At 38.6% G+C, this 11698-nt stretch overlaps 1 protein-coding gene across 4 annotated transcripts; it reads right to left on the reverse strand.

Moving 5' to 3' along the window:
* Position 1: 1 nt before the first annotated feature.
* Positions 2 to 10851, reverse strand: zfat (zinc finger and AT hook domain containing). 4 transcript variants are annotated; one of them, XM_015053554.1, is made up of 24 exons: positions 10648 to 10851; positions 9464 to 9622; positions 9038 to 9208; positions 8775 to 8903; positions 8421 to 8507; positions 8223 to 8339; positions 8067 to 8143; positions 7655 to 7713; positions 7403 to 7480; positions 7007 to 7155; positions 6820 to 6911; positions 6439 to 6587; positions 5420 to 6293; positions 4704 to 4809; positions 4371 to 4603; positions 3652 to 3733; positions 3337 to 3456; positions 2045 to 2218; positions 1859 to 1947; positions 1517 to 1655; positions 1210 to 1316; positions 839 to 926; positions 334 to 431; positions 2 to 257 (listed from the first exon to the last, which is right to left on the reverse strand). In XM_015053554.1, exons 1-24 carry the CDS (start codon positions 10664 to 10666, stop codon positions 57 to 59), a joined length of 3597 nt encoding a protein of 1198 aa, XP_014909040.1. In that variant the 5' UTR covers positions 10667 to 10851; the 3' UTR covers positions 2 to 56. The 4 variants fall into 4 exon arrangements, with proteins under 4 accessions (XP_014909040.1, XP_014909039.1, XP_014909038.1 ...); XM_015053553.1 differs by having other exon boundaries at positions 8421 to 8519; XM_015053552.1 differs by having other exon boundaries at positions 8067 to 8140; positions 8421 to 8534.
* Positions 10852 to 11698: the final 847 nt, after the last annotated feature.

Below are 11698 nucleotides of genomic sequence, written 5' to 3' on the forward strand. Positions count from 1 at the left end.
CATCCATTCACTAAATTTATTGCCATTTGCTACATGGTGCTGAAATGTGAACACGACTAGTTGATTTCCACAGTTTGCTCCTGGATGTATACGATGTAGTGGTGTGTGTTTTCTCCCTGAGTGAGGACCGTTAGAGCGTCCAGGCCATGTCCGTCCTCCACCACCATCACCTGGTTGCCATCGAGACCCTCATCCGCGTTCACCACCATAAGCTGGTTGCTGCAATCACCCACTTCGTGATCCTGAGCAACCTGCACCTTTACCAGTAGCTTAAGGTCAATACAGATTCAAAGAACCAATCAGTTTCAGATAAAGTGCAGTGATCATATTTACCTGCTGTACTACGGTCACTGTCCCTGGAGCCATTGCTACCACGGAGGCTACTGCATTGTGAGTCTCTGAACTCAGTTCAGCAATCTGCTGGACATTACCTGAGAAAATGTATTCAAGTATTGTCATCACTGGAGAAGAACATCAGTTTCATACACAGTAAGTAAATGAAAACTTGCTGAAGTATTCATCTCCTTTACACTATTTCACATGTTGTTCTGCAACAGCCACACCTTGAATATTTCTACTTGAATTCCATGTCCCAGCTGAATAAAAGCATTTCCACGCCATCACGTTTCCACCACACATTTCATGTAGAGCATGAAAGTTACATTTTGGTCTCATCTGACCAGAGCATTTTGAGAATTTTTGCAAAGCACTCAAAAAAGAGTCAGACATGAGCAACGGTATTTGTGCAGGAAACAAAAAAAAAAAAAAAAAAGTGGATGCTGCAAAAGGAGTTCCACAAACTCAGCTAATAAACTAACTGTGCTTTTATCATGCTTACCGTTGTCCTCCAGGACTGCTAGAGGTGCTTCTGTCAGGTGTTCTTCATTCTCTACAGACACATACTGAGCTTCTGCCTCCTCAGCCACCTGCACAGGCACACAACAACAGACCGCATGAAAAGCACTGGACCTGACAAACACAAGACTTACTTTATAGTCATATTGCAGGGCACCTGCGCATTTTTCACATACTATTTATTTTTCTTTCCAAATTTACTAAAATATACAGCCAGGAAGTAAGGAAGGAAATATGGTGGGAAAACAAACGCTTGTGTGGAGGCATGTTGCACAGACGGATGGACGGACACAGACAGACAGAAACCTGTTTGTTGTTGTTATTTTGTTTCTTGAGTGTTTGTATACTAGCTACCTCCCAGTTACCCTCGACCACTTTCAAATTGTGTTTGGTCTTCAGGTGACGGGTCAGCTCCCACTTTGTTCCATAAACAAACTCACACTCTGGGCACTTCATCCCACCTAGCACAGGAGAACAGCAAGGCATGAGGGTAGGCTGACCACATTTTCACGCACAAATTTTACACCACCACAATCCAAACTCTTATAGTTTTTCATGGCATTCCTCATATTTTGTGTCTAATATATACTGTATGCTGCTGTGATTAAATGGAACTTCAGAGATCGTGACAGATGTGCTGACAGAGTTTGGAGGTAAGGACCTTGCTGTTTCAGGGTTTCGGAGTTTGGCAGTCCGGGTCCAGCATTCTCATAGGTTTCTTCTGGGTGCTTGATGTTGAAGTGTCGCTTCAGAGCACCGGCGATATTACATGAGTAGTGGCAGTGAGCGCAACGAAATGGCTGAAAACACAAATCCATGTTACAGTATCAATCAGATTAGATTGCCAGTGACAGTGGGATTAAGCGTTTTAGTGTGTGTGCAAAATCTCTGTTCAAACTACACTTTGTTTTACAGACAGATGTTACGTACATTGTTTTCTGTGGATCGTTAAAAATAATAGAAGTACAAACTGAGGTTGCATTTATTAAATGTGGATTCCTACCTTAAACTTAGCATGTTGCTCCATGTGTCTGAGCAAGGAAGGTTTGAAAACAGACGTAAAAGGACACTCCGAACACTGAAACCTCTTCCCTGAACGGACACAGAATGTTTTCCCCTCCGATTACCACCTTTTTTTTTTTTACCCTCCTGCTAATCTATGCCAATAACTTAGCCATATATTGCCTACCTTCATCTGTGTGGTTCAGTCGGTGACTTTTCAGCGTGAGCTTAGATTTGAACTTTTTACCACAGTGATCACAGAGATGATGCTTCTCACTGCTGTGTCGGTTCATGTGGGTCTTCAGGTTACTCCGATTGCAGCTCGAGTAGCTGCACACACTGCAGACGTAGGGCTTCAAACCTAACCAGATTGACACACACACACGCGCCCACACACACACACACACAGGATTCACTCTTCAGAATAACACATATTAACAATATTTTCTTCATTGTGCATCAACAAAATACTATTAGGTTATTCCCTGTTATTCCCTTTCATATCCATAACAGGCTACTCCATGTTATGGATATGAAGGCAGTATGTCTGTTTATAAAGGGCCTTGTATTCAAATTCATTAAGATATTAGGTGATAACATTTAAATAAAAATAGATAAAATAAATAAAAATGGAATAAAAATAATTTTAAAAAAAAGCTATGCATTTATATTTCAAATTACAAACAATATTATATTGCATAAAATTCAAATTAAATACACTGAAATTTACTATAATATCAGACAAAGTTAAAGAGATACAAATATTTTCACAAGGCACTGTTTTATAGGGCTACCTATGTAAACAGAGCGGCATTTTGCAGTAGTAAAATAGTCAAATTTGGGGTTTTCTTTGACAATAGAATTTTTTTTTTTTGGCTCGTTCGCAACTGCGGCTCTCACTGCTGATGAGTGTCAAAAACACCCCCGAACCAGCAGAAACGTGAAAGCTGCAGATCTGATAAAAAAAAAAAAAAAACATGCCAGCGTCCTCTGAGACCTTCATTAACACCTGCGCTGGCTGTCCGTCTGCAGGCTTCTGCAGCAACTCAGCCTGAGAGCAGCTGTAACTTCAAGGTAAACAGCTCTTCAAGGTAAGCGGGAGTGTGGCAGAGGCCGGGAAGAACATGTGGCGGTAAAAATTAACAAGCAAAACGAACAGCTGCTCAAGTTGAGATACGTAAACAATCTGAACCACTTCATGGAAAGAGACACACAAGAGGGTAAAAAGCAAGGTGCAATGTGTCGAGCGGACAAATAAACTGTTGCAAAGACCCTCTAGATTACATCTGGTCATTCGCCTCGGCAACATAAGTGTGTGTTTTTAACTTTCTCTTGCTTCCCTGTGGAGGGCAGGCAGGCAGAAGCAGAAACAGATGGAAGCTCGGCTGACAAAGTAAGGATACAATCACCAAGTGCTCTCAGTGTTATTGTTGCAGACCGCTGCAGCGATAGTGTATTTCATTTGCGTTTCCAGCACACCTTGATGGGCCCAGATGTGTTGCTGAAAGTCACTGCTGTTCTTCAGGAAGTAGGAGTCACAGTAAGGGCACTTCTCTGCACGCTGCACCATCCGTCCTTTACCTCCAACAGGTACTTTATCTGTCAAACACATTAAAAAACAATGGAAACATGAAACCACTGGCTGGCTCCTCCACATCGAAAAATGAGGAAAATCTTAAGAGTCACAACTTTTTCAAAGGAAACATTTAAATGCAATTCCACAATGAAGACATTATCAAATACCAATTGTGTTGTTTGTTGTGTTTTACTAGGAATAAATTTGTTTTTTCTTACCTGGGTGGGATGATTTAAGGTGGTGCTTTAATCTGTGCTGTGGGTAAGTGCGTTGACAGATGGGACACACAGCACAGCTCTCCTGTAAGCAACCACAACATGGCATCAGGAGAAATAAACAAGAGCCTTGCAAAACTTTTCATACCTCTTCAACTTTTTCACATATTCATTGTACTATTTATTTATTTTTGATAGATTATGTTGAAATTCGGTAACACTTTATTTGAAGGGGGGTGAATAAGACTGTCATGACACTTTCATAAACATGACATAACACATGTCATGTACATGAATAAGCTTTCATGAATATTTATGACTGTTGTCATAAAGCATCATTCGGTAAATTATGACACTTTTATTACAAAGTTGACATTATTCAAAATGTCTTTGTTATGACAACTTGACATTAACCAGGAAATCATTACTGTTTAAACTTTACCTTTAATAACATAAAGTTACCTCATTTTTAAAGTGCAATCAGTAATACTTTTATAACAAATTTATATCAGCAAAGCATATCTGTAAACATCAGCTTTAATGTCTTCCCGTAGATTCTCAATAGGATTTACATCTGAACTTTGACTTGGCCATTCAAAGAACATATTTTGGTCCTACCGTAGATACAACTAAATGAGTGATTGGGGTTATGCTAGAAGTTGAACCTCCATCAGACATTTTTTGCATAATACAACAGATCTCCTCTGACTCTGACTGGTTACCTGTTCATGTTGAGTCCTCATATGTGCTTGCAGTTTGTATTTGTCAGGTGTGGAGTATTTGCAGCCAGGACTCGAACAAGGCAGCAGCAGGCCACTGTGCTTCTGGATCTGGTGCCGCTTCAGTGAGCTCTTGGTGATGGAAGAGTAGCTGCACTTTGAGCAGTAATGCAAGTGCTCCTTGGTGTGTGTGCGGACGTGGACGTTGTAATGAACCTTGTACCAGAACAGCTTACCTATGAGGGAGAGTACATGGGATTGAAGCAGCTGGTTCCACAATACAAAATAATAAAAAATTAAAAAAAAGAAAGTAAAACATAACTACTATTATCTCACCACAATATTGACATTCAAGGTCTCCGTAGATTTTCCTGAGCCTCTGATAGGTCTCCATATCGAGGCGGGTTTTCTGCAGAGACGAAAACACCTGCTCGAAGGCGCTCTGACAGAAAAACAACAGGAAGCAAAGAGAAAAACTTTAAGATCAAAACGAGCAGGACTAAATAAACTGGTGAAAGCCTAGTCGAATTTTATAGAGATTATTTGTTGATTATGATTTAGGATAATTTAGGATAAATCATTGTAAAATCTCTGTTCACTGCATGTTTCTTCAGTGGGAGGATGTTTCTGAACAGTGTTGCAGAAGATCTTATATTTGATAAACAGACATCTATTTTTATTATTTTTCTTTAGTCTCATTTTGTTCTCTTCTTCTAGGTTCAGTTCCAAGCTTTACGTAACTGGTTTTGTTAAATAATACATTGCATAGTTTATTTCCCCCATTCCTCAGTACAGAAATAGTATCATATTATGTAAATCAAAATAATTAAAAGATTCCCAAAACAAACTAAGTGTCTGTACAACTGGGATTTTTTCTGGTCTTGTGTAAGAAAAAAAAAAAAAAATCAAGCTACAGAGTTGATTGAAAAAAAATATTTTTTAAATAATCTGAACAACAGTACAGCCATTAAAACTTAAACTGTAAACCAAAGTAGTGAAACAAAGTCATGGTTCCATTATATTTCAGGATGCTACATTATCTCTAAATGTACCTTCTCTGTAGGTGAAGTTTGGCTGCTTTCTACCTGGGAAGCTGAAGATGACTGTGTTTCACCGGGTAAATCTGAAGAGTTGGAAACTCCTGATGATGAAGATGAGGCTGTGCTGCTGACTGCAGATGAGTTCACGACATCTGGTTGTGTGTTTTCTTGAGTCCTGTCTTTCAGAGATGAGCTGTGGACGCCATCGGGTGATGAAGACGAATCGTTTTTTTCTGCATGAGCGTCAGCAGCAGAAACACATGCAGATGAATTAAGTAATTTCTCCTCAACTGCTTCCTCATTGGATTTATCCTGGGAATCTTTCTGAGCTCCACCTATGCTCAGTCTGTCTTCTTTTCCTTTCTCTTCTTCCATCATCTGCACAGATTGGGTTTGTTCTTCCTCCTGCTGTTGCTTCCCATCATTTCTCAGTTCCTCTTCATCTCCACCAGGACCTTTGTTGCCTTCTACCTTCGTCCCGGCGGCCTCACCTTCCTTGAAAGTTGCTTCCCTCTCTTTTTCCCCGGCCACCTCACTTCCTCCTCCTCCTTCAGGCAGAATCAGATAGTAGCTGATGTTGATGCAGTTGATGAAGGTCTGCTCCATGTCCAGCTCAGGATGACTCTCCTCCAGGTGACCCCTCAACCTCTGCGAGCTGACCAGTTTTTTGCTGCACACACTGCACACGTACAAGAAGAGGTGCTTCCTGACATGTGCGGTGAGGGCGACCATCTTGGTTGCAGTGTGGTCACAGAGCAGACAGGCAAAGGGTGGCTGAGGCCCATGGATCAGCAGGTGGCGCTCTCGCTCCTGCTGGTTCTTAAAGCGACGATTACAGGTGGGGCAGTGGTACAGGAGCTGCCGGAGACCCTGACGAGTCTTTAACCTGCAGAAGGTGCAGATGTGTGAGAAAGAAAATACACCTGCTATATTTTGCAAATATTTGTTAAAGCCTTACGTTATTGTGAAATTTATGCCCATGATGTTCTGTCTCAATATTACAGGTAATTAACCTCTATGAAGGATCACACCTTAGTTGCTGGTAGGTCTGGAGGACAGCAGAGTCTTTCAGGTTGTGCCGTGTCTCCATGTGTTTCAACAAGTTCTTCACGTCAGAGTACTTTTTCTCACAAAAGCTGCAGTGCTGCTTCATCTTCAGATGGACTCTCTCTATATGAACCTGCATTAGCAGAAGTGCAGAGGCCCATTTATCAACAGGAAGTTAATAACAACCGTTTCAACCTAAGAAATTAAGATAACCTTATCAAAAAACAGACACAGATAATAAACATAAAGTTAGGAAGTGCTAAAGCATCAACAAAATGCTTTATTACAATTACATGTAACCTTAACACTGAGATGACTGAAATTGCCGCAAGTCCTAATTTTGCAAAGCGTAACGATAACGCCACCTTTAGGTGTCCTGGGCTGAGGCAGCTGAAGGCACAGTGATCACAGCTGAACTTCTCTCCTGTGTGCTTCCTCAGGTGAACATTCAGGTTAGCTTTAAAATACAAAATCCACACAACTTAACATTTTCTTCTTTTTTTCTTAAATACTGAACTGTTCCTACCTCCTTCCACTAACTCGGCGAGTTACCTTTGATGGCTGAGGCGTAGTCACAGTGTGGACACTGAAAAGGTTTTTCCTTGGTGTGTGTCCTGAGATGGGCGACCAATGAATGTCTGAACTTAAAGATCTTATTGCAAAACTCACAGGCAAAGATCTTCAGCTTGCTCTGGGGTAAACTAGAACAAAGAAACAGAATATATATTTTTGCACACGTCAACTCATTTCATTGTTGCTGCCTTTGGAGGAATAGTGTTGTCAGCTTTGTAACTGGTTTTATAAAGCAATGAAAATATTTTTTTTTTAACATACAAATAACTTTGTTTTACAAGGCAAACTGTAATTTTGTGCAAAATTGATTGATTTAACTTAAAAAAAATTAATAAAATTGCTTTTGACAGATATTGACAGTATACTATATATTACTTGGCTTCATTTTGCTTGATGGAATATTCCTGGAATCCTTTGCTGGTTGAAGCAGTTGTTCCTGACTTCAGATTAGAGCTGTGAGGAGAACAAGTAACATCACATCTGCTTATGAAAACTATAATGTTTCGCATTGCTACAAATACTAATTTTTTTCTGAATCATAAATTGCTTAAGTTTGTTTTTCTAATGTTTATAATTCCAAATCATGCTTTACATCCAAAATAAAAGAAAACAGAGATTTCTCTTCACCTTAGCTCCTCTTGTGGTGTCTGGTTATTTTCACAGGCTGTACCTCCACTTGCAAGAAGCTGATTAGACATTCAATTAAAAAAACATCAATTACTGATGAAAGTAATTTGTTTTTTAAAACTTGATAGAAAAATTTAATTTTTCATAGAAAACGGTACAACTCAGAATACACTGCAGATTTTTAATGAACACAGATATCTGGGTGGTGTCAAAAGCTTTTAACTACAATATATGATAATTAACTCTTTTTTTTTCTGTGCATGTGGCGCCCCCTAGACTGTGTTACTCTGGGCAGTGAGTCTTAACCACCCATAACACAAACTGTCACTGCGAGATAATTAACAAAACTAGTAATAATTTTATAATTTTGCGTAAATTACCCTTTAATATTGCAAACTAAAATTTTGCTTACCTGATGTTGACCTTGAGTAGCTGAAGACTCTCTTTCTGCTGAAGTATTTTCTACTGTCACCATTTTGCAGACACCTGCTGAATTCAAAGCAACATTACTTTGCTTCTAAAAATAACATTTGTAGCTAAAATATAAAACTAGTAAAACTAGCCTAACCTGGAAGTATTTTGTCTTCTGTCAGAACAACATTAATCAGAGTTTTTTTCTGTCCAGTTGTTTTTCCTCTTTCGCTGCAAACTCGGTTGACGCTTGTGAGATTAGAGCTGCTGGTATCTAAATGTAGAGAAAAAATTTTTTTGAGTTTCCTTTGGTAATAAATAACTACAAATTCACCCCTTGAAATAATACACTCACCTTTCTGTCTTTTTAGTCCAGATCTTGTTGGTTTTTGTTTTGTTTGGTTTGAATCTGTTCCTCTGGAACCAACATCTTCTTCTGCACCTGAAGTAATTCCTAACAAGGCTTCATCTGTTAGTTGTTACAACTTAAAATCCAATTCTCATGAAGTATTATTTTTCTTCCCAACAGTTGTGGGATATTTGGACAGTAAATAATCATTCATTCAAAAATGCATCTCAACAGTTACCTCCAAATTAGTCTAGCAACAGTAAAGTTTCTACTTCTACAGAAAAGCAGTGAAAACAGTAGACTTTCACAGTAGACTGTTTATACTGCTGGGCTACTGCCATCTGTCCCCTCTATCTTTACCATGCTGTTGGACATCGTCCTCTTCATCTTCCTGTCTAAGGCAGATATGTTTGAGGATTTGTCGTTTGTTGCTGAATGTGCGATGGCAGATTCTGCATTCACGCCCTAAAGCCCCATCCTGACTTTCACCTTTATAGAAGAAAGACAACAAGAAGCATTAAGAGCACCATCTGTTGCATATTTAAATGCTATCTGGGCAAAATGTAGTTACCCTGAAGACCAAAATGACAGAATTATGGGTTATATGTAAATGGAAACATTACCATCTTTGACTAAACCACACTGTTGCTGTCCATTATTCTTATTATTCGATTCTTTTCCTTTCAGATTTTCTTCTGCACTTTGAGCAGCAACAGTGGTCTGGTCCATCAAGTCCCCCTGTAACTTCTTTGTAGAACCTTTTGGTCTTCCTCGTTTTCGCTTAATCGGATTGTCTAACGGCCAGTAAAAAGGAAAAAGAAAGAACAATGCCAATTTAGGATGTGTTTCAGGATGACAACATTTTTTCTTTGTTCTAATTTTTGTTTGTATTTCATCAAGTTCATACATGGCTTCATGCAATAAATAGAAAACAGTTTGAAAACTATATTCTATGTTAAATAATAGTACTTGATTCTTAATTGAGTGAATGGAGTAGTACTAGTTGAGATAACTTGCACGAGATTCTCGTAACACCATAGTACTTTTACCTAACAGCTTCTCCACAGGCTCAGTTATGAGCGGCTGCAGTGCAGTAATAATGCTGTCTGGGGACTCATACTGGGGGTGATTCTCGGAGCAATGTGCCAGCAGCTGGGAGCGACTGGGCGAGAACAGGTTGCACAGGCGACACATGAACACAGAGCCAGCTGGAGGGATAGAAACAGAAAAATTTCAAGATGGGGTTTACAGAGGTCAACACACAAACATCGGTCCGTACAGCATCTTCCAAAAGTATTCATATCCCTTGAACTTTTGCACATTTTGTCATGTTGCAACTACAAACTCTAATATGTTTTACTAATATTTAATGTTATAATAATATATTATACTAGTTAATGTTTTATGTTGCAAATCAACACAAAGTAGAGTGTAATTTTTAGGTGTTGGGCTACTTCTTTTTTTTTTTTACACAGATAGACTTTTGTGTGTTTGAGTCAGTAGCCCACACTGCTCCAATGATATTTCTCTACCAGATATACACTCCGAGAGTGTATGTAGATAGATAATTTTGTTTTTATTTTCCTGATAGGCACCAGCAACCCTCCCGACCCCACTAGGGACAAGGGTGTTATAAAATGAATGGATGGATGGATGGATGGATGGATGGATGGATGGATGGATGGATGGATGGATAGATGGATTTTCCTTTGCAAAATGGCTCATGTTCATTCCAACTGGTTGGAGAGTGTGATAGTTTACCTTTTTAAGTGTTACACTCTATTGGGTTTAGGGATATTCTTCTTTAATCTTAAGTGCACTTCAAACCTCTTCACAACTTTGTCCCTGATCTATCTGTTGCTCTTTATGATGCTTTTTCTTCTCTAATGTTTCTATAAACCTCTGAGGTCTTCACTAAAGAGCTGTGTTTATACAAAGATCAAATTACACAATAAAAGTGGCCGATTACAAACATGTCACATTTTTGACACTTTTGTTTGCATAAATCTTTGAAAATACACATAATTTTCATTCCACTTCGCAATTTTGGCTGCCGTCTATAACAGAATAAGCACATTCAATACCGTGAAGTTTGTAGCTTGTGACAAAATGAATGTCACATAAATGTTATGAATACTTTTGCAATGCTACTTGTATGTAAATACCATAGTGACCAGAAACGAAATGAGGACACCACCAACATATTCGCGTTGAAATCAACTGAAATTCTTACCTGCTTTTTCTCCATTCATTTTCTGTCAAGCGCCGACAAAAGCAAAAAGGAAACTAATTATGCATTGGCATGAGAAACGTTATGGCAGTGTATAACATCTAAATAAATATTTGAAAAGTACATATACTCCAGAAAGTCACGAATATCTGTCGAATCTGCGACACAAGGCTCTTCACTCAGCGGAAGTAAATAGCATAAGCAGCAGATTGTCTGACAGGTAACCTTACAGCGCCCCTTAGTGACGGGAAGATAATACTGCAACTGCACAATGTAAAACGCATTTAAATAGAGAAAATAAGCGTTAAAGCAAGTTTATTTGTCCAGTGAAAAACTAAGTGTTTAATTCAAGATGCAGAGCATCATGTTTGGAGTAAACCCAACATAGCATATCAGTATAGTCACTTAATACAAAAATGTAAAACAAAGAAGTGGCAGGATGATGATTTGGACTTATTACATCCTATTGTTCGGTAGAAAGCAATCGTGATGGTGCAGGAGTAGGTGTAAAGGTGACAGAGGATGAATTGGTAATAAATTAGAGTTGTTGACAGAATCTTTATTATACATTGCAAAAAATGTACATTAAAATACATACTGACATTTACAGCTTTTTGTTGTTTAATTCTTTTCTTGTTTATTTTATATTCAGTTACATCAAAATTTCACTTCAGGCCAGCCCTAAAAGTCATCAACATTTTCTACAGCTTCAGGCACCAAAATCACACTGTGCACACACATCAGATGAACAATAATGACATAATCTGGTTTTATATTTTTGCTTTTCCTTCTCTTATTTGTTTCATCAAATATTATTGTTCAAGATGAGAAGAAAGTGATCTTCAGGTCAAGGACAAACTAATTACATATAAAAAGTGCATGCAGTGTGATCAACCAAAAGTGACTTTGTTAAATATAAGGTGTCTGAAAAAGTGGCGCACAAGCATAATTCAGGAAAAACACAAGTGATGTAAACACAACCAAAATATGTGTAAGGAAGTGTAAAAGATCCAGTACCAAATATCAAATATCCAAGAAGATAACGGACGTCTTT

Source organism: Poecilia latipinna, unplaced genomic scaffold, assembly GCF_001443285.1.
Source record: "Poecilia latipinna isolate Pla-1442-1.1 unplaced genomic scaffold, P_latipinna-1.0 Scaffold1186, whole genome shotgun sequence".
Lineage (NCBI taxonomy): Eukaryota > Metazoa > Chordata > Actinopteri > Cyprinodontiformes > Poeciliidae > Poecilia > Poecilia latipinna.

Excerpts from the sequence above, each read along its gene's own strand:
- zfat (XM_015053551.1), bottom strand. Across the intron at positions 3,734-4,370 it reads TGAGGACTCAACATGAACAG|GAGAGCTGTGCTGTGTGTCC; the intron begins GTAACCAGTCAG and ends GGTTGCTTACAG. Across the intron at positions 927-1,209 it reads TGGTCGAGGGTAACTGGGAG|GTGGCTGAGGAGGCAGAAGC; the intron begins GTAGCTAGTATA and ends GTGCCTGTGCAG.